We start from the raw sequence: 21,093 nt of genomic DNA, 5'->3' as shown, positions 1-21,093 counted from the left end.
CTTCGGTGCGCGCGGCACGGCACTGTTCACACTTTGGCACCTTTCTGTGGCCCGCCACACAGGTCGTCAAGGAACCCAGTCCAGATGTTGCGGATGGTCGCGTTGTCTTTATCCTTAACCACCTCCACGAATTGCCGGGCACTTTTGCCCACCGTGTCAGCCAGTGCAGTGAGCTGCTCGACTGACATCTCCGTTTCGTGATTGCCATCATGCACATCGCTCAAGGCACTTGCTGGATTCCCTAACGCATCGTCGACCAGTGAGATCTGCGGCTTGAGGACAGTCTCATGGCCTCGGGTCTCTTGATAGCCACCCGCTGCTGCATCTAGTTCAGGGTACTTGTTCAACACTGCTTCAGCACTCCCAGAAGTGATGTCGGGCAGAATGGGAACTCGAATGGCCGCAGGTGCGGGGCCCACCGCCTCTTCGTACAGCCGGGGAAGGTAAGCAAAGTCGATGGTCGAGGAATCGCTGACGGCTTTCAACTCTCGCGAGGTATTGAAATGGCGCTGAGGAGCTGTTTCAGACGGACTACGATCAGGTCAGTCAGAACTGTGGTCAAACAGACGACCCCGCTGTCTAGATACGTACCCTGAGATGGGCTTCTTGGTCTGCTCCTGGGCAATGCGCTTTATGGCAATCGAGAAAGCTCTTGCCTGCAAACTGTCATGACCCGCGAGTCGGTCAATCAACTCGTGTTTCGTGCCCGAAGCGGACAGAGTTCGCTTCTGGCACTCCTGACGAAGATCTTGCAGATTCCATGGCATATAAGTTGTCTTGTGAGTTGGGTCGATGGGTCGTGGAGAGGCATGCACTCCGGTGATGTGGAGGCTGCGTTTGGCCGGAGTCGACCCAGACGCGCGTTGCAGGTTGCGCAGGGCTTTGAAAGAGGACGCCCGAGGAGCTGCCATGACGATGATGATGCCTCAGACGGGGACTGAATTGAATATGGATAAAGCACCTGAGCGGTGTCGACTTAGTGGATGGCGTGGAGGATGTTGTGGTCAACGTAGTCCTGAGGAGGGTTCATACGCCCAGCAGATCGATAGAGAGGAGAGATGAAACGAAGACGGCGATAAGAGCTGGAGGGCAAGCGAGCAGATGGAAATGGCAGTGGTCGGAAAGAGTCGTGTCGGTGAAGAGGATGAAGGGAGCTATGTGGCAGGGTGGGATGATAAGAATGCGGTGGGATGATGGCAGATGGCAGATGGCAGGGTTGTCGTCAGTCCTTTATTCCACCGTCAACGGCGTATCTCAGTGAGGTTATACAGTAGGAGGCAGCTATCCGGACTGTTGAGCTCAGCCCGCGAGCTCGGGCTCCGGCTCCCCGCAGGCAGAGCTTCAATTAGAAACGAGTTAGGCACACTAACACAGGTTGGGGAAGCACCAAGTGGAGCCTAGAGCGTCGATTCGGGCCCCGGCTCAGCAACTATCGGCTGACCACCCTGGATCCCCGGAAGCCTGGGAAGCCTGGGAAGCCTGGGAAGCCTGGGACGCCTGGGAAGCCTGAAGGTGCCAGGCTTAGGGCGCCTAGGTACCTAACTTACCGACTCGTACCTAGGGTCAGCTAAGCTCCGTGATGCGTACGCTGCGCGGAGTATGCTCCTACTCCGTACCGTGGGTTGCTAGCACGCTGGCCGAAGACGGTGTCCCGAACTCTGGCTCCCAGGCCTGTTGTCCTACACCCAGTGTCAAGATCTACGGTAACGACACACCGGAGAGACTTTTGAGCGGTCTGGGTGAGATCGGGACTGGGATGTTCAGACCACGGAAAGTAGGTCGACGACCGAAGCTTGTGTACTCGTACGTGGCCAGATGGATTCCTGGTCCACGTATCCGTATCTCGTATTCCGTTTTCAAGGTCAGGCGCGTCGTACCAAGCTAGGTGCAGGTGGGTAGTAGCCCCTGAGGCCCTGCCAGTCGCCTTATCAACTCCTGTCTGTCAACAGCAATCCTCCCTCCGTACTTGTTAAATATTAGATGCTCTGATAATAATAATAAATCGGGCTGAAGACGATGAGGGATCTAAAAATGGTGAGGCCCAGGAGGCGTTGACTCCGTCTCTTTAGTCTGATCAGCCCCGGCTTCCGGCTTCCGGCTTCCGGCTTCCAGCCTCAGCCAACATCCCTTTGTCTCAACTTCCATCTTTTCCTCTTCACACCAGGCACACAACCAATAACTGTCTTATGATGACACACCCCAGGGATCCTATTCAGCCGCACTATGATAGGATTGGATGATATGGAAGGAGGCCTGCGATATTGCAATGGGGCCATATCTGACTTGCTCCTCGAATATCAGCAGTGGCAAGGATGACACTGCTTTCTATGCCTTGAATCTGCTATATGCTGGCTTCCTGCTGTCCCTTGACTAGCCCGATCCCAAGAAGTACACGCATGTGGAACGACTACCATTTACCCAGAAGTGCCACGGAGACCTCAGGGAAAGACTCTTGACGGCCTTGTGGTATAAGCCCTGTTGAGTCGTGCTGACTTGGGTTATCTTAACATCATGACTTGGACAATTCATCGCCCTCTCGATGGTAGATGGGCAAAGTGGTACAGCAAGGTGTCTCCAAGCCCAAGGTAGCTCCTCGGTATTGACATCTTCAAGTTTGAAAGAGGAGCATGACGGCGGAGGACAGGACAACTTTGGATGAAAGAATACACCTTGATGGAAAGGAGTTTTGGTTGCTTTGTGCTGCAAACAGTTCTTATGTTCTTCCTAGATGCCCTCCAGTTGATGACTACCTAATGTACTTTCTTTGTCGTGTTGTGTGTGGTCTCACAAGTCGCGATGTTCTGTCTTGCTTCACTTCACCTCGCCTCAAAACCGCAACCTCTCTGCACAACCTTCCACAGTTTTCCACCACCACATCACCGTGCCTTTCTCTTCTCTTGTTCCCCTTGTTCCCCTCATTCAATTCGTTTTCACCGTCTCTCCATTGTTCCCAGTGGTCATAATACCTTTTTCAATCGCCAGAAAATTGTGCGCATCTTGCCTGTGCAGTTGTCACCCTCATTTGCCTCACCTAGAGGCCTCTCCCTTCTCTTTTCCTCCACGGCTCTTCCCTCACCATTTCCAACCAGTTCCAAATCTGTGGTGCCAGGCCCGCTCGGCTGCCCTTGCTCTTTACAGAGAGGAGATTCAATTCTCCCATTGCGTTACGCTGTATATGTTCCCCGGTGGGAGCAAGTCTCAACGCATTTACTAACTTCTGAAACAGTGCTGCTTGAGATTTGCTCCAAACTTTTCATTCCCTCATTCGACGAACAACGGAACTGCTCTGGCATCATGGTGCGCCGCCGCCACGCTTTGGTTGATCCCGATGATTCGGATGATGATTGCGGCCCGGGACCTATGTCGCCCAACACCAAGAAGAAGGAGGATCAAAAGAGAATCATGGGTGTAAATTTTCCTCTCCTTGTCTTTTTGAACCCTTCAGACTGACCAGTCTTCAAGGAGGACCTCGGGCAGGCCACTGTAGACCACATCACAACCAGTGACTATGGCTCACGACGAGTACCAAACGTTCGTATTGTCCCTAAATCTGATCGTCAAGGCACAGAAGAAGCAAAGATTGCTAGCGAGCATGCAGCAAAAACAAACTCGTGGCGCAGTAAGAGGTCTATCTTAACATCAAGCTCTCGGATCACTGACAAAGCTCTAGCATGGGGCGACACGGATGAAGCGAAGGCTACTTCTGCTGGGTGGGAAGCTCTTGCTGGCGGCGCAGATGGAAACAGTCATCGATATCGAGCACAGCAGGAAAGATTGGATCGAGAGCGAGACCTTGGGCGTCAACTTGACTTGAAGGACACATATGATGACAGACCACTACGTACGGGCGCCGGTCGTGGCCACGGACCTGCCACTGGGTAAGACTTTTTATCCCTCCTTGACTCGCAGCCAGCTGACAGATCCAACCAGTACTCGACACTCACAAGTGAAGAACAGTATTTTCCAATCTGGTTCCAGCCCTAAGAAGTCCTCAAAGATGTCATTCCGAGGTATACAGGATCGTCCATGGCCACCTCCAGCACTTGAAGGTACCCCAGCTTTCCCAACGAGTACAGGAGCTAGCCTTACTGCTGCAGCCCTGCAAGAAGTGACTTCCGGCCCTGCTCTATCAAAACACAAAAGCAGCACTGCAACGAAACTGTCCCCTGGCAGTAGCACCAAGAATGTGCAGACTGGGTTAGCTATGGGTCAAACTCCCAAGGGCACATCGAAGATTGCTTCTTCTCCGGTAAGCCGTGTTGGAAGCCTACCCTCACGTCAGGCATACACCGGTTTCTTATCATCGGATTCGTCGGCATTCGTTTCATCGGCCACCAAGTATTTTGCTACTTTCTCGAACACTCAGCAAGCTCAACAAGAAAACACGAACGTCTCCTCCGTTGTTGCTGCACAGGAAACTCAGCCTAGTACCAAAGATACATCTCAACAGCTCCCCACTGCAGCTCGGGACAACGATGCCATTCGGAAGATACCTGTGAGCGAATTCGCGTTTCCTGTCAATGCTGCTCTTGCACCTCCCCAGATGTCGACACATACTGATGGAGCACCAAGTCCGGAGGCGCTCTCCGGATTCTCGGCGTCGGCTAAGAGCCACGCGCCACTCTCGGGACAATCGTCTATCCATGAAGAGCAAGCTCAGAATTCAAATGCTGTGACATGTGACCTCATTGGTCTCGGGATTCAAGACATAGACGACGGTCTTGCTCAAAAGCAGGCCGACTGCTCTAGTCCCAACAACGTTGCCGGTTTAGCGTCGGACGGTGGCAGTATTATGGACTCGCCTATCATTGACAATATGAACAACGACGTCCTCGTTGCTGGGAAAGGCAAGGTTGTCATCATCAACGGCATCCGATACGTCCCTGAATCAGACCTATTGGCTCTAAAACTATCTCTCACCACTGCTATCACGAAGCCCGACATCACTATCAATACAGATCATGTACTGGAGAGCAAGGATATCGTCTCCGCCATTGCTAGTTCCAGTCCACCATCCAAAACTCAGCAGTCCTCGGCTTCCGATCCGCCATCGTCAAGCAACATATCTCAATCAGTCGTGAAGGCCAATCCATTCAATCCTCGCGAACCCATCGTTCAAGGTGGAGCCAAAATTCCAATCTTGCCGTCAACCACGGACAACGAGAACCAAAAGGACATGGAACCTCTCACATTGGACCAAGCGATAGTTGCTGCTTTGCGCTCTGAGCGCAGCACTTCTTCATCCATACCGATTCCATCCCCGGCCCCGGTTGAGGCTGCGGCTCCGGTTCCTCCTGCTTCGAACGTCTCTTCCAAACCACGTACCAGCACGTCTGCGAACGCCATTATATCGAAGTGGGCTCCAATCGCTCCATCTCCGGACCCAAGTGTCACACCGTCGGTGGGTTCTGTCACTGTAGACGAACGCAAGAATACTTCAGCCTTGCAACCAAAATCGACAAATGGTGGTAGCATTCATGCTTCATCTACTCAAGGTGTAAACAGTGGTCCTCTTCCCAAACCATCAGGAACACTTCAGCCACCCGTCCCTACTCCAGGACATCTTTCCACGAGTCCTCTAATTGGCGATCGTCGAGCCTTTGGTCACCTCTCGCCACTTGCTGCCGCCGGTCTGCAACATGCATCCCCTCCTGGGAGACCAGCCCCTAAGCGCAAGTTTCATCAGCCTGGCCCAGGATATACCTTGCTTCTAGCAGATTTGGAACGATCGTCTGCTCGTTCCACAGTGCAGGCAGGTGCACCTGCACTTGAAATGTCCATCCCAAGTCAGCAATCTGCTGCTGAAGACTCCGATGACTCGGAGTTGTAAATTCGAGTTCCCCTGGGGCCAGTAAGTGTTCATCACCAATCAAGATCAAAAGGGCATGTTGAGGTTGTCGACACAAATGAGCACTTCAGCCCGAGCTGGTCCTTGCTGAGGCAACGAGCGCTCTCCTTCTCACAGTCGTCTATCCCTATGCAGACGATTCAGATGTCAGTCCTCTAGGAGCATTTAAAACGCAAGGCCAAACCAGGTGACGAAAGATGATGTGGAACGGCATGGCCTGGCGAAATGTACAAGTCAACCAAGATTTGTCTGAGATTTAATTGCGAGGCGACACGACAGAAAAGCTGATGGACATTTGGGAAGTCATGGTCGCGATTATCAGTCAGGCTGAATAAAAGGTGCTGGGCAGGCCGATCCTAGGCACATGGCGATGGATGTGCGGGCCCGAGGCCTCGCCAAGTCTCTAGATAGTTAGCTCCTAGACCAGATTCCCCATGTCGGGCTACATTCTAGTGCTGCAAAATGAAAAGTGATTGTGTAGTATTGCAGCTTCCAGATTGCAAACGCTGAGGCGGCCTTGGAGGCCCGTCTCGAGGGGGGTTATGCATTAAGATGAGAAGACGGGGGAGTACCAGCGAGCGGAACAATAGAAAATGTTTCCCGCTGACGGGACGGGCGGAATCAGGCTTGTCGATTTTGGCCAACTCTGGATCTCTATTGATGGCAAGCCTGATTTTCAGGGAGACGTGCGAGGCACCAAGAACAGCCACGTTCGCCCAAGTGTCCAACCCAACAGACTGGACTGGTGTCAATATAACTTCTAGGTACCTAAGGTATGCAGGTCTGTAGAGCGCGTCTTAATCGGGACAGGGCATCATGTTTCATGCTTATGGTGAGCCATGGTTCTCGAGTTGGTCACGAGTGCAACCCTCAGCGCCTATCTCAGGTCTTTGAGCTTTATTCTCCTCGTGACGGTGTCATCATCCAACTCCGTTCCCAGCGTTGTCATTTATCCATTTTTCCACCATCGTCTTCCTCATACGGACTGCTCAGCTTAATGCTTCTCTAACCTTAGCTTCGAGATCCGGACCGGCACGCTGGCGCACCATGTTCACGACCCAGTCCTGCTGCGGCTTGCGCAGCGTCCTGAGGCGCGAGACGTACGAGCTCAACGTGTCGGGTGATGACTGGAGATCTGTCAGTCCAGTGGTGAGGAGCCAGCGCTGCAGACGTTGCGGGTCAGTCAAGTCTATTGCGGCGTTTGTGGAACCATCAGTTTGGAGTTCAGGTTCGGCCCTATCTCTCGGTGAAGGCGCCGTGGTGCGGGCCGGTCGAGGTATGTTAGTTGAAGTGGGAATCTGCACTTCATCATCGTCTTCGTCTTCTTCGTCCGAGTCGACGCGGCGAAGGACCGCACGACCACTCGTAGTGCTCCGTGAGCGCTGGACGTCTTCGGGCTCGTCCTCCTCAACTGTAGCTGCATAAGGATTCTGCCGATTCTGTCGATTCCGCATAATCTCCCGCAGGTGCAAAGATCCATAACTAGGGAGCGACTCAAGCTCTGGCAAGTCGCTGTACTCCGCTTCCTCATCATCACCCTCCTCCTCCTCATCCTCCGTCTCGTTGTTGTTGTTCGCTTCTTCGTAATGATCCCAACCGCCTGCCATCCCCAGCCCGGCAGGGTTGACCCCCTGCTCCTGGTCGGTGGCCTCATCTAGATGGATCTGGAGTAGTTGCTCGATCATTTCGGGCGGCACGTTCCCGCCAAGCTGTTCCTGTAGGTTACGAAGAGCGGCTTGACCTTCAGATTCGCCCTCCGTATCGTTGGGGCCCGCAGGCGTCTGGAACCAGTTCATGATACGCTGCAACAGGCCCCCTGTGGCGCCTGCAGTGGCGCCCGCTGCGTTGAAGATAGTTTGCATAGGGCCATGGCCACGTCCAGCGCCCGAAGGAGCCCGGATGATGAAGTCGGTCAGTGTGTCTGGAGGAGGAAGGACGTCGAACGAGGACGTGGGCATTGCGGTGAAGCGACGTGGGAGAAGGGCGATCAGAGACGGAATCTCAAGAAGCATGATGTGTCGGGCTTCTTCGAGAGATATTTCTAGTTTGGGAGCGGGTTCAGCGGACGCGATCGCGTCGCTGTAGTGGGATAGCGTTTCTGCTACCTCGACAAGGAGACTGGTTGTCTCCGGAGTGTTCCAAAGGTCTTTGGCCCTAGTGACGTAGAGTTGCGTGTAGAGCTTCTCGGCGTCAGTCGAAGGAAGTTTTGCCCACAGGGATTTTGGAAGTGGAGAAATGTCGAGCGCTGAGGCCAGGGCCGACACGATGTAGGGGTATTTGTGCGTAGCAACTGCAAGCTGTCTCCTTGCATCCCGCGGCCTGCCAACTCTGTGATATGCTATCGCCAGGGATATCTGAATATTGGGCAAGAAATCCCATGACGGTCCATATCCGTCTTCCGAGCAGAGCTGAATCAGCTGCGCATGTTGGCGGCCCCTAAGCGCGAGTTGGTCAATCATCAACGTCACCCCATATGGATCTGTCCTCGTGTTGAGCTGAAGGAGGAGCTTGGACCATTCAAATGCTGTTCGCCATGTACCTCTCATCTCAAGGTTCTTGATGTACCGCCATATTGCGAGATAAAGTTCGCGGTTTGAAGGCTTCTCAAATGGAAGTCTGGCAACGCCACCCCTCATGGATGTCGGGAAAGAGCTGTGCACTGACTTGCCAAACGAGTACAAAGCACGCTCGATCAGGTCTGCGGAAACCGCATGGTCACCCTGGTGTTTTGCAATCTCGGAGACTTGGAGGAGGGTCGCGATGTGGTAGGGGTACATAGATAGCAGGCCCACCATTCTCTGAGGGTCCATTGATTCCACTGCCATCAGGAAGTGCACCTGCGTCTCTCGGTACACGCTGTTGTGAATGATGTTGTATCGTTTCTCGAAGGACGTCGTGTCAGGAACGTGTTCCATGCTCAGTCCCCCACTGGTCGCCAGTGGCCACTCTTCCCGCCCCTGTACGAAAACATTCCGTCTCGACGCAAGAGATCCAAGCTCCTTGCCTTTGCTTGCAGCGCAATATCTTCCGGTCAGAGCTGTGGCCAGATCCACTCCACCTTGTAGATTCTGTTCACGCCGCCGCTGACCGCGGGGCGTAGACCGTGACTCCTGGCCCTCTAAAGCGATGTTGCCGAATAGACTCTTCATCTCGTTCGTAGGATTCAAATTGTTTCTATCGATGGTGAGTAGTTTCGTGGCTGTCGATTCCCAATCTGGCGTATGTTGGCCGTTGTCAGGGATGGATTGTCCCTGGGCATCTTTAACGGCCAATTCTTTCAAAGCGCGATCGATTTCGTCCCCGGATTCGTCCTTCATTTGAGTCGAGTCTGGAGCCTTGTTCTTGTCCTTCTTTTTACCTTTTGCTTTCTTTTTCTTCTTGGCTTTGGGCTTTGCAGCGGTCGCTGTGGTGGGCGGCGAAGCATTGTCAGGTCGAGACAGGGCTGCTGATGTGGACAAGTCTTCTTCATTCAGGTCTGACTCGTCCGCATCTTCAATTCCCTCTAACATGTCAAAAGCATTTGCGGGCCGGACTGGTATGGAGGCTGCCTCCGGAGTCTCCTGCTCCTCCTCTTCCTCTTGTGACTCCTCAGCCTCCTGGTATGCATTCTTGGCTGCGGCGATCTGCCTCTGCAGTTCCTGCTCACGTTGGAGTTTGCGTAGCGCTCTCGGAGCCATTGTGAGGGACTGAAGAGGGTTGAAGAAGCTGACAGTGATCCCGGATGCAGGGTTGTGGTGAATAACTTGGATGACCCCGATATGTAGGACGATAAATCCAGAGTACTGAGTTAATAGGTGCCTAATAATTAATTAGATTTAATTCGTGATAAGTCACGACGCCCGCCTGGTGACGCAGTTGGATCGCGGGAGCGGATAGACCACTCCGATTGGCTCCGCCTGGACAAAACCCAGGCGGCTGCGCTATTACTCTGTACCTAGACTTGTCTCCTCCGTGGTCCTGTGGTCCTCTCCTCCCAAGGTCCTCTTCTCCATTCAACTCTACATGCCTGCCTTTGGCCTCGTCCCCTTCTCCTGACCGTCTCGATGCGCCGAGCTGCTGTTTTCGCCCTTCGTACGGCTCGACAATCTGCCTTTCGGAAGCTGCTCTCTTCGAAGTCGTCCTTGGCCGCCCCGAACCATGTCATAACTGCACAAGCCTCCCTTGTTACTCGAAGGTACAGCACGTCGCGGCAGCCGTTGCAGGCTTCTATGCGTCTACCAAAGCTGCCGCTCGCATTCGTGGGAACGTTAGGCGCCATTGGGGCATGGTACGCGTATAGGGGTGATGGTCCACAGCAGCTTCTGCGAAATCCAGCTGCACCCATCTCAGCACAGCCGACAAGAAGTCTGAGTACAACCCCAGACTTCGCTCATCCCGTTTCAGATCCTACGAGTCCCGCACCGGTTGTGGCAGGGCAAGAATCGAACCGGAAAGCATTGGTGGTTGATAACGACCAGTTTTTCACTGGGTCGATTGTTGGGGAAGGTCCGCTGGCTAAGGATACCGATGATTACGGCAGAAAGGTTCTTGAGATGGTGACACCAGAACAAGCCACAGAGAGACTACGCAAGAACGAACAGTCGTTTCTCGTCGGGCGAGGGCGTGGCGTGGTCAGGTATGATGTTGTCCAGTTACCCAGCAACGATCCGATTGAGGATGATCATGCCGAAAAGATCGTTGAGGTTCCCAACACCGTTGCTGCAACAGACGGGGCCCCATCTTCGGATTGGATGTTCTGGGGGATCTTTGATGGACATTCGGGATGGACAACTTCCGCCAAACTGCGTCAAGTTCTGATCTCCTTTGTTGCGCGAGAACTCAACGGCACCTACAAGGCAGCTTTATCAGACGCGAAGTCACCATTCCCGTCCCCTGCAGCGATCAGCCAGGCCCTTAAGTCAGCCTTTGTCAAGTTGGACAACGAGATTTGTCTGGACAGCGTAAGCAAGCTGAGCAAAAATCCCAGCAAACGGCTTGCTGCAGAACTACTCGCTCCGGCGCTTTCAGGCTCATGCGCGTTGCTTTCCTTCTACGACTCGCAAAGCAAGACCATAAGTGTGGCTTGCACGGGCGACAGTAGAGCAGTGCTAGGACGAAGGAACATGCAGACCGGGAAGTGGTTTGCCACGCCATTGTCGGAAGACCAGACCGGCTCAAACCCGAATGAAGCGGCCCGCGTCCGAGCAGAGCACCCAGGAGAAGAGTATGCTATCCGTGGTGGCCGTGTGTTGGGCAATCTAGAACCGACGCGCGCATTTGGCGACGCCTTTTACAAATGGTCCCGTGACACGCAAGACCGGATAAAGAAACATTTCTTCGGACGCACACCACATCCGTTGCTCAAGACCCCGCCCTACGTTACCGCCGAACCCGTTGTGACGAGCACATCGATCGAGCCCTCCAAGGGCGACTTCTTGATCCTGGCTTCCGATGGGTTGTGGGAGATGCTCACGAACGAAGAAGCTGTCGGACTTGTCGGCCAATGGATTGAACAGCAGAATAAACATGCCACTAGTTCCTCAAATTCGAGTACCGCATGGCTCACATCCTGGTTCAAGTCCTCCACACCAACCGCGCTCCCTGTGGAGAAAGGTGGAAATATGGACAAGACCGGGCGCATCAACAACGATAAAGACGGGGGAAAGCCGATTCGACAACAGCAGTGGGATGTCCAGGCGGAAAAGATCGACCGATTCGTCGTCGAGGATAAGAACGCCGCGACGCACCTAGTCCGCAACGCCCTTGGTGGGAAGGATAGGGATATGCTGTGTGCGCTACTCACGTTGCCGAGTCCATACAGCAGACGCTACAGAGATGACCTTACAGTTGAGGTGATATTTTTCGGCGAGGGAGAGAACACCGGCGCCGTTGTCATTAACAGTGAAGCAACCGCGCAAAACGCAAACGTGGCGGCAGACCAGACCTTGAAGGCCAAGTTGTGACTTCAAGGGAATGATATTGGGTTCAGTGAAGCCGTTATCTCTTTATTGACTGTATGCAAGAGCGCTGGGGGTCATCACTACAGGAAGCCCGGCTCCTGGGGGCAAGAGGCATGTATTAGATAGATTATCTCGGTCCGTCGTAGTCAAGCATAGATACGATATGTGGACCACCGAAATGGGCAAGGCCGTGAGAAAGATCTAGTGGTATGATGGTATCCTGCAGCAGGCCCTCGAACCCAACGCTCATTCTGGCCACCTCGTAGGATTGCTAGAGCCCGGCGACTGGAGTCCAATCCTGGAAGGCCGCCTCGACACCACACTTCGATGACCCCGGCAAACAGACAGGCCACCAGGATATAGTAGGGCGCTGCTGTGAGGGTGCAAGTACTTCGTGACAGCGAGTTAAAGTACGATGTGAGTGGTAGGTCGATGTCACCGAAACGGAGAGGAGGGGAAGCCGATGCTGCGTATCCTGAACAGTTGCTACACTGCGAGTATTGCAACAACCTTGACCGGCTAGGTCGCAATCGCAAGGCCGACGTGCGCATCATGGGATGTCCAGGTCCCGCCGACTGGATCAGGCCATTCCACTACTTGCACCCACAGGATGTTATCGGTCCTCCGCCATGGGGCATCTTCCGGAGGAGAGCATGATGAGCCATGCTATGAGTTCAACGCGCTTCCCTCAATCCTTTGAGTTTGGGCGCTTTGCGTTCCAGAGGCTCAATGGCAGACTTCTTTGGGTCGCCGAGAAGGTAGCTGACCACGGGTCGTTGAATCAGCTGTGTTCCCACACTTCCAATCAGATACAGAACAACAGCAGTAGCTGTCTCGGATCGAATGATGAAAACCGGGAAGAGAAATGATGCTGCAACGACAAATTGAGACACCGACAAGAAGAAAATCTCTCTTTGTCTTGCCACGCCGGGTTCCATGGTTGATATCTTGATCTGCTGTTTCGCCATCCCTTTGCCCGCAGCCGTCCATGCACTCGCCACTGAGAGAGCCCCAAACGTCAGCGGCAGGATCCAGAGATGATCGGGAGAGACCAGGTCTGGAATCCACCAGAGGTTTTCAGCCTGCAATCCTGGTTCTGCCGGGACTAAAGTTGTATCCACTTTGTTGTGGTCTGTACTGATCAACAGAGAGAGCAATGTTCTATTATCGCCTGCCATCCGCCTGATGACATCTGCGTTCAGAATCCAGACTGGGAAGAAGGATAGCTGGAGCCCAAAGATCGAAAGGGGGCTTAGATAGTTGCTGTGCTTTCGTATAGCCCTCCGTCGGGCTTGCAACTGTTTGCTCACCCACGCTTCGGCCTTTTCTGCACTCTGCTGCGTCTGGTCCCTGTACTTGACGACGGCAATGTCTTGGTATGCCTTGCGCCATCCTTTCAGTAGAGGTCCCTCAATCTGTCTCCGTTTCAGGCTGATAGTAGATATTATCTGGACTGGAATCCAAGCAAGTCGGAAAAGCGATGCGGTCAGGGGAATCGAAAGACACCAAGGGAGGCCGCTCAGAGTATGGATCTCTTGGAACACACTGTGCGAAAGCTGCAATGCCTCTGCTATCACGTAGTTCGGTCTCGAGGAATGGAAGGTTCGTGCGAAGGCATGTCGAGGGAGAGCAGTCCTTGTGCTGGACTGCGCGTCAAGGCAGAGAGAGGCAGTTCGTATGGTACATCGTCCGGACTGGCGCAGCAACATTTGCTGTAGCGGCTTGACCAAAGAATTGTAGGATCTGGATGCTGAGCATTAGCACTGTTAGCAGGACGTACAAGTCGCTTTCCCTAGTATTGTCAGCGGTTGCGGAGAAGGCCACAGCCACGAAAAAAAGAACGGTGTTGCCTCGCGCCGACTCGCCCAATCGAAGAGACACCAGAGGCACGCGCGTCATTGTCGGCAGGCACCTGGCACCACAAACAGGAATACGGTTCTCCGTATATGGGCGCCATACTGCCATCTTTTATCTTTTCCACTCCTTCCCTCCGCCGTTGGAAGCATGTGCATCGTTGAGCTTCGGATTCTGCTTCAGCAATGGCTGCCTCCACTGTAGTGGCATTGCTTGCCGCGGCGCCGCTTTTGCCCGTCATTTTCCTGTTGCTTACTCGATTGGCCCTGCGCGCGTTAGGCTGGTTTCTGCAAGGGAAAACCAGGGAGAGGAAGGCGGCAATCATTGCAAAGATCCAGCGAGACAGAGCTGCGGTACAGGAGAGGCAACAGGTTCCCCAAGAAGTCGAAGAGGGATGGGAGAGCATCGAGAACGTGGGCACTGCTGAAAACGGGGAGTCTCTGCAGGATGACTGGACCGGGGTGGTCGGCTTCTTCCACCCATTCTGGTGAGTTTGCACGCTTTATCACATGGTTCTCCGTCTCTGACTCCTACGCAGCAATGCTGGAGGGGGTGGTGAAAGAGTGCTGTGGGCCGCAATCGCGGCGACTCAGAAGCGCTGGCCTCGTGCTATCTGTGCTGTCTATACCGGCGACCACGATATTGACCGGGGCGTCGTGGTAGCTACGGTGAAGGATCGCTTTGGGATTGCCCTTCAAGAACATTCTTTGGTCTTTTTATATCTATCTAGACGCCACTTCGTTCTCGCCAGTACCTATCCGCACTTTACGTTGCTGGGACAGTCTCTGGGTTCTCTGATCCTGGCTTACGATGCCTTTCAGCTCATGGTGCCCGACATTTTCATCGACACCATGGGCTATGCGTTTGCTGTGGCGTTCTGCAAGTCTCTGTTTCCAAGAGTACCTACCGCAGCGTATGTGCACTATCCAACCATTTCGACCGATATGCTCGAAAGTCTCGACGACACAACCGGTCAGCGTGGTATTCATTCTGGCGCAGGCACAGGCTGGAAGGGAAAGGCAAAGAGGTACTACTGGACCGCCTTTGCATGGCTTTATGGCTGGGTGGGAAGTCAAATCGATGTGGTTATGTGCAATTCAACGTGGACCCAAGGACATATTCGGCAGCTTTGGAAACCCAGGAATGTGTCTCCTCCTTCTACCTTTGCCGCCGTGGTATATCCCCCTTGTCCTGTGGAAGAGCTTGAGTCTAAAATCCAGGTCACTGAGGAGAGTGAGAAACAACGGGAAGACATTGTTCTCTATATTGCACAGTTCCGGCCTGAAAAGAACCATTCCCTCATCCTCCGGGCATTTGCCCAATACTATCATGCGGCAAAGAACAAACCGAGGCTTGTCCTGATTGGTTCGGTCAGAAGCAATACTCCGGATGAGAAGCACATTTACAATCTGCGCCTGGAGGCTCGTGAACTGAAGGTCAAGGATACCACCACCTTCATCTGCGACGCCCCTTTCTCAGTCATTCTAGACTATCTCCGGAAGTCGAGTATCACGACGAACGGCATGTACTCGGAGCACTTTGGAATTGGCAATGTGGAGGGGTTGGCAGCGGGACTCATCCCGGTCGTACACAACAGTGGCGGCCCGAAACTAGACATCGTCATTCCATACGAAGGTCAGCCTACTGGCTTCCATGCCGAATCCGAGGAGGAATTTGCCGCTGCCTTTCAGCGCGTCGCCTCCCTAGAGCCACAGGAACGGCTCGCCATGCGATTGAGAGGGCGGAAAAGCGCAAGACGGTTCACCGAGGCAGCCTTCGCCCAAAGATGGACTGAGGAGATGGAAAAGCTTGTCAGGATGCAGGCTTCTTGACAAGGCCGGTTAGTCCAGGGCCGCAACCTGTTCATCCTGGCGTGATTACTGGAGACCAATGATACCCATTAGACAATTTTTCAGAAAGATCTTGATGCCTGGCTGTTGGATGAGTCTCACAGCCTCGGCCACATTCGTAGCACGTGATTTGGTGATTTGCCAAGCCTGAGCCGAAAGTCACTGCCAGTGCCGCAGCCTTGCTTGCCGGCCTCAACCCGGTAGTAGCCTCCTCTCAGACTTCCTCCTCTCAGACTTCCTCCTCTCAGACTTCTTGAAGTCACTAGAATCTTGAGCAGAAGTTTGCACCTCAGCCTAGCCTGACCTGACAACAACCGCGCATCCCATATTCCAGGCTGATCGGCCTGATCCCCCTCTCCTCGTTAATCTCTTTCACCATGTCGCTTTGTGTTAACCGGCTCCAAGAAGAACGGTATGAAGAGTTCCTTTCTTGTCCTCTGTCCTCTGTTCCCGGTCACTGATCTCATTCACAGGAAACAGTGGCGTCGCGACCATCCTTTCGGCTTCTTTGCGAAACCAGTACGGGGCGCAAATGGAGTTGTAGACCTTAAGAACTGGGAAGTGGGAATACCAGGAAGAGACAACACCATCTGGCAAGGCGGATTATTCAAGTTAACACTCACATTCCCTGATGAGTATCCTACGAAGCCACCGAAATGTGAGGGAACATCAATACGCATCCACATTGAATCTGCGCTGACGATTTAGGCAAATTTGTCCCCCCGCTCTTCCATCCCAACGTATATCCCTCCGGCACGGTGTGCCTCTCAATTCTAAATGAAGAAGAGGGCTGGAAGCCAGCCATCACCATCAAGCAGATTCTCCTGGGAATCCAGGATCTGCTCAACGACCCGAACCCTGAATCTCCTGCTCAAGCAGATGCGTACAATCTGTACAAGAAGGATCGAGCGGCATACGAAAGAAAGATAAAGAGCATAGTCAAGGAGAACCCGGCACCGTGAACATCTGCAGTTTGCCTCCTAAAGTCAGAGAGGAGTCATAGACCTGGCAGCGGCCCAACAACGGCGTGCATGTGAATTTACGAGCGCAGGCGTTTTTTCGGCGGGACAAGCGGGCAAGGGTCTCTAGAGGCGTACTGGGTCCAGGGCTATTGAAGCTGCGAATACTTGGGATCCACGATGTGCGCTGAGCGCCAGCAAATGAGATACCCGAATCCCCCGCATTCATCCTTATGCAAAGTGCCTATCACAAGCCCCCACGCTTTCGCCCTTTGGGCACCTTTGGATGGCGGAAGTTCCAGTCAACCAAGGCTCATGGCCGGGAGACTCTGGCCCTGACGACAGGTAGACCAGGAGAAGTCGACGTTGGGGCTAAGGCCAAAAGATTGCATTTGCTGCCCAAGATTCCGGAGCAGGAAGACCTACCCACCACTCAGCTTGACGATTGTGTAATAAACCTCGCAACAAGAGTCGCGCGTGCTGGTCATGGGCGTCCCTGTGTGGGCGGCGAGCCACATCAACGTGTGCTTCTGAGTCTTTTTACTGTTATCCTGCTGTCGTGAGCGCGATTTTCGGTTTTACACTCGTAAAAGCGTGAGGTGAAGAGGGGCAGCGTCGGAGTGCAGCTCCACTAGCAGTAGTCCGTTCGTTATCATGATTATTATCTACGGAGTAGAGTACTCCGTACCAGGGCCAGGGAGCGAGCGCGCGCGGGCTGAAGGCCGGAACCACCTTCCCAGGTACGGAGTATCCGTACAGAGTACTGGGTACTGGGTAGTAGGTACTCCATAGAGCCACTATCTGGCTCTGGAAGCCTCGTGTTAGCTGGGTCCCGCCGATGACTCGAAGGATGGAAAAGCATTGAGCACCCGGCGGCGGCGTGGGAGGAGCTCGCCCGCCCGTTGAGCCTTGACTCACATCCCGCTCCAAAATTTTGGCTCTGCGTGGACTTTTTATTTCCTCTCCCACGCCCTCGCCGCCACACATTCTCAGACCTTGCATACACCCGTCCCCCTTCAACCAACACCAACGCAGCGTGAGAAGCAATCCCGCGGGCAGTCATGTGTGGTATCTTTGCGTGTCACAAGTGAGTCGTGGACGTTGATTCGCATCTACCGTCTCTCATGCTAACTTGGTCGCAGCCATCCGTCAATAGCCACCTTCAAGACCACTGCGCTGCAGTGCGTCAAATGCCTCCGGCATCGTGGCCCTGACTGGTCTGGGAACTGGACGGGCAACAACACTATCCTATGCCACGAACGTCTTAGCATTGTCGGTGTGGACACGGGCGCACAACCTTTGGTCAACGATGAGGGGACAATTGCCCTTGCTGTCAATGGCGAGATCTACAACCACCGCATCTTGCGCAAGCATCTCAAGACGCCCTACAACTTCAAGACCCACAGTGATTGCGAAGTGATAATTCCTCTCTACCAGGAATATGACATTGAGGCTCCGAACAAGCTCGACGGCATGTTTTCCTTCGTCCTCTACGACAAGAAACAAGACCGAACAATTGCTGCGCGGGATCCCATCGGCATTACCTCGTTCTACATTGGTCGATCAAGCCAGACCCCGGGAGCTGTCTTCTTCGCCTCCGAACTAAAGGCTCTGGCTCCAGTATGTGACCAGATCGATGCATTCCCACCAGGCCATGTCTACGACTCCAAGACCGACAAGCTCACGCGATACTTCCAACCCTCGTGGTGGGACGAGAACAGAATCCCAGACACACCCTTGGATTACAAGCTGCTCAGGAAAACGCTGGAGAAGTCTGTGCTCAAGCGTCTCATGGCTGAAGTGCCATATGGTGTTCTGCTCTCTGGAGGCCTGGATTCAAGCCTGACGGCTTCGATAGCGCAAAGAGAGTCTCTCCGTCAACGCGCAATCATCAATGCCCAGAGCAATGGTGCCGTCAATGGTGACGGGCCTAAGACAGGAACCAAGCTGGTCGGCATCGATGATGATGACGAGCTGTCAACCGTCACCTTCCTTCCTCAGCTGCATTCGTTCTCGATTGGCCTGCCAGACGCTCCAGACACCAAAGCCGCGCTTGAAGTGGCCAACTTCCTGGGTACCAAGCATCACGACTTCACATTTACCATTCAGGAGGGTCTAGACGCGCTGTCCGATGTCATCTATCACCTCGAATCATACGACGTTACGACCATCCGTGCCTCGACACCCATGTACCTTCTCAGCCGAAAAATCAAGGCCATGGGTGTCAAAATGGTTCTGAGCGGTGAGGGAAGCGATGAGATCTTTGGCGGCTACCTTTACTTCCACAACGCTCCAAACAAGGAAGAATTTCACAAAGAGACTGTTAGGAGAGTCAAAAACCTTCATCTGGCTGACTGCCTGCGTGCCAATAAATCCACCTCCGCATGGGGTCTTGAAGCTCGTGTGCCTTTCTTGGACAAGCAATTCCTCGAGGTTGCAATGAACATTGACCCCGCCGAGAAGATGATCACGAAAGACAGAATCGAAAAGTACATTATTCGCAAAGCATTCGACACCAGCGACGAGCCAGACGTGGCCCCGTATCTGCCCGATCATATCTTGTGGCGCCAAAAGGAGCAATTCAGCGATGGTGTTGGATATGGCTGGATCGACGCTCTCAAGGACCACGCTGAGCTCAACGTAACAGATGAAATGCTGGCAAACCCTAAACCGGAATGGGGTGATGATATTCCAACCACCAAGGAAGCATATTGGTATCGGTTGATGTTCGACCAGCATTTCCCCGCATACTGTGCGTCTACAGTCATGCGATGGACGCCGAAGTGGTCGAAACAAACAGATCCCAGCGGCCGAGCCATTGCCAGCCATGTCGCGAGATATGAGGATGCTAAAAAATAATGAGATGTATTCACGGCGGAGCTATTCCTAGGTCTGATGCGACGATGACCATCATCTTTTCTTTTGGGAAGGCTGTCTCTCTCTCATATTCGACATTTCAGCTAAGAAAAGCAGAGTCTGTGCAATATATTGACAGGTCATGACCCGTATATATCCTCGTAGCCAAATATATTCCCCTTCATGAGCTGCTCCTCGGGCTGTTTACGGGCCAGTCAAACGTACTTTATCGTGGTGTTCTGTTCAAAGCGGCGGCCTATGGGGGGAAGGCGGCCGACTCACACTCTCCGATCGAGGCGGTGATTGGCCAATGGCAACTGCGGTGCAAAACAGCTCCGACCCATTTTCTCAAGCTCCCCCCGTTGTTGCAACTTGTTACCACAGTGTCTATTCAACCCCAATTCCCCTGGTTTGTCGTTCTGCCTGATCTATCTCAGCCAACCCTCTAACTACCTCAACCGCCATCATGTCTGGTATCCCGGTCCCCTTCAGCGACATCGCTAAGCCAGCGAACGATGTAAGAGAACAACGGACCGCCTGTATGCATCGCTCTAACCTTGACATCTCTAGCTCCTCAACAAGGACTTCTATCACACCACCGCTGCGAACCTCGAGGTCAAGTCCAAAGCGCCAAATGGCGTTGTGTAGGACCCTCCTATGCTTCTGTACGAAATCGATCTAACGGCGCCTCAGCTTCCAAGTCAAGGGGAAATCCGCCCACGATGGTCCAATTTCTGGCTCGGTGAGCACCATGATAATTAAGCGAAACTTCAGAATATCGTATATTAACGGCAGAGCAAAGATCGAAGGGAAATACTCGGACAAGGCAACTGGTAATTCCACCCTCCTGCCGACCCCGGACGGCATGAAGGGGCGATGGTTTCTCGGGCCTGCCCCGTCAACCGTCCAGACCGTTTGCTGACTTGAAGCTCTTCAGGTCTCACCCTCACCCAGACTTGGACGACCTCGAACAGCCTGGACACAAAACTTGAGCTTGAGGATAACCTAACCAAGGGGTTGAAGGCCGAGGTCCTGACCAACTATCTACCTGCGCAGAGCGCCTACGGTGGAAAGCTCAACCTCTTCTACAAGCAACCCAACATCCACACCCGATTGTTCACCGACCTCTTGAAGGGACCTAAAGCCTCCTTCGACGTAACTCTTGGTCACGAAGGTTTCCTCATTGGCGCAGAAGGTGGATATGATGTCGGCAAGGCCGCCATCACAAGATATGCCCTTGCAGCGGGATACAGCCAAGGTTCATATGCTGCCGCCGTCACTGCCACCAACAACCTGACCGTTTTCTCCGCGAGCTACTACCACAAGGTCAATGCTGAAGTCGAGGCTGGCGCAAAGGCGACTTGGGACGCAACGGCCGGAAGCAACGTTGGTTTGGAAGTTGCCTCGAAATACAAGCTCGACCCCAGCTCTTTCGCAAAGGTAGTCTTCTTTTCTCTCGGCTCGGCGAGATGCAATGCTAACGAACCCAGGCCAAGATCAACGACCGTGGTATTGCCGCTCTGGCTTACAACGTTAAACTCGGAACCGGTGTCACCCTCGGTTTGGGAGCCTCGTTTGACACTCAAAACCTGAATCAAGCTGCCCACAAAGTCGGTGCTTCCTTCACATTTGAGGGTTAAGCTTAGTTCCTATTCACATGTATTCAAGGACAAATTCACGGCCCAGATTGTACAAAGCGGCATAGAGAGGGTAGTGTCAATAGTCCATGATGGTTGTCCTCGATCAATGAGATCTCATCAAATTCATGCATTGATCCAATCACTTTG

At 53.4% G+C, this 21,093-nt stretch overlaps 10 protein-coding genes across 10 annotated transcripts; 7 read left to right on the top strand and 3 right to left on the bottom strand.

Moving 5' to 3' along the window:
- Positions 1 to 26: 26 nt before the first annotated feature.
- A1O3_09926 (uncharacterized protein) lies at positions 27 to 911 on the bottom strand (the record flags this gene model as incomplete). Its single annotated transcript, XM_007740017.1, has 2 exons — positions 27 to 531; positions 592 to 911. The coding sequence occupies 2 exons, from the start codon at positions 909 to 911 to the stop codon at positions 27 to 29; spliced, it is 825 nt and encodes a 274-aa protein (XP_007738207.1).
- Positions 912 to 3,294: 2,383 nt separating this feature from the next.
- On the top strand, positions 3,295 to 3,882 carry A1O3_09925 (uncharacterized protein; the record flags this gene model as incomplete). The annotated part of the gene is made up of 2 exons (XM_007740016.1): positions 3,295 to 3,408; positions 3,463 to 3,882. 2 exons carry the CDS (start codon positions 3,295 to 3,297, stop codon positions 3,880 to 3,882), a joined length of 534 nt encoding a protein of 177 aa, XP_007738206.1.
- Positions 3,883 to 3,997: 115 nt separating this feature from the next.
- On the top strand, positions 3,998 to 5,830 carry A1O3_09924 (uncharacterized protein; the record flags this gene model as incomplete). Its single annotated transcript, XM_007740015.1, has 1 exon — positions 3,998 to 5,830. One exon carries the CDS (start codon positions 3,998 to 4,000, stop codon positions 5,828 to 5,830), a length of 1,833 nt encoding a protein of 610 aa, XP_007738205.1.
- A 1,007-nt stretch (positions 5,831 to 6,837) lies between these two features.
- Positions 6,838 to 9,525, bottom strand: A1O3_09923 (uncharacterized protein; the record flags this gene model as incomplete). Its single annotated transcript, XM_007740014.1, has 1 exon — positions 6,838 to 9,525. The coding sequence occupies one exon, from the start codon at positions 9,523 to 9,525 to the stop codon at positions 6,838 to 6,840; it is 2,688 nt and encodes an 895-aa protein (XP_007738204.1).
- Positions 9,526 to 9,891: 366 nt separating this feature from the next.
- A1O3_09922 (uncharacterized protein) lies at positions 9,892 to 11,790 on the top strand (the record flags this gene model as incomplete). Its single annotated transcript, XM_007740013.1, has 1 exon — positions 9,892 to 11,790. The coding sequence occupies one exon, from the start codon at positions 9,892 to 9,894 to the stop codon at positions 11,788 to 11,790; it is 1,899 nt and encodes a 632-aa protein (XP_007738203.1).
- Positions 11,791 to 12,461: 671 nt separating this feature from the next.
- Positions 12,462 to 13,496, bottom strand: A1O3_09921 (uncharacterized protein; the record flags this gene model as incomplete). Its single annotated transcript, XM_007740012.1, has 1 exon — positions 12,462 to 13,496. One exon carries the CDS (start codon positions 13,494 to 13,496, stop codon positions 12,462 to 12,464), a length of 1,035 nt encoding a protein of 344 aa, XP_007738202.1.
- A 330-nt stretch (positions 13,497 to 13,826) lies between these two features.
- Positions 13,827 to 15,473, top strand: A1O3_09920 (alpha-1,2-mannosyltransferase; the record flags this gene model as incomplete). Its single annotated transcript, XM_007740011.1, has 2 exons — positions 13,827 to 14,128; positions 14,180 to 15,473. 2 exons carry the CDS (start codon positions 13,827 to 13,829, stop codon positions 15,471 to 15,473), a joined length of 1,596 nt encoding a protein of 531 aa, XP_007738201.1.
- Positions 15,474 to 15,905: 432 nt separating this feature from the next.
- On the top strand, positions 15,906 to 16,453 carry A1O3_09919 (SUMO-conjugating enzyme ubc9; the record flags this gene model as incomplete). The annotated part of the gene is made up of 2 exons (XM_007740010.1): positions 15,906 to 16,149; positions 16,200 to 16,453. 2 exons carry the CDS (start codon positions 15,906 to 15,908, stop codon positions 16,451 to 16,453), a joined length of 498 nt encoding a protein of 165 aa, XP_007738200.1.
- Positions 16,454 to 17,511: 1,058 nt separating this feature from the next.
- A1O3_09918 (asparagine synthetase [glutamine-hydrolyzing] 2) lies at positions 17,512 to 19,309 on the top strand (the record flags this gene model as incomplete). Its single annotated transcript, XM_007740009.1, has 2 exons — positions 17,512 to 17,537; positions 17,593 to 19,309. 2 exons carry the CDS (start codon positions 17,512 to 17,514, stop codon positions 19,307 to 19,309), a joined length of 1,743 nt encoding a protein of 580 aa, XP_007738199.1.
- Positions 19,310 to 19,772: 463 nt separating this feature from the next.
- A1O3_09917 (uncharacterized protein) lies at positions 19,773 to 20,946 on the top strand (the record flags this gene model as incomplete). Its single annotated transcript, XM_007740008.1, has 5 exons — positions 19,773 to 19,823; positions 19,877 to 19,950; positions 20,000 to 20,139; positions 20,244 to 20,746; positions 20,797 to 20,946. 5 exons carry the CDS (start codon positions 19,773 to 19,775, stop codon positions 20,944 to 20,946), a joined length of 918 nt encoding a protein of 305 aa, XP_007738198.1.
- Positions 20,947 to 21,093: the final 147 nt, after the last annotated feature.

Source organism: Capronia epimyces (assembly GCF_000585565.1).
Source record: "Capronia epimyces CBS 606.96 chromosome Unknown aczIQ-supercont1.10, whole genome shotgun sequence".
NCBI classification, from domain to species: Eukaryota; Fungi; Ascomycota; class Eurotiomycetes; order Chaetothyriales; family Herpotrichiellaceae; genus Capronia; species Capronia epimyces.
The sequence above is the reverse complement of the archived record's forward strand: the minus strand, read 5'-3'. Positions and strand labels throughout refer to the sequence as shown.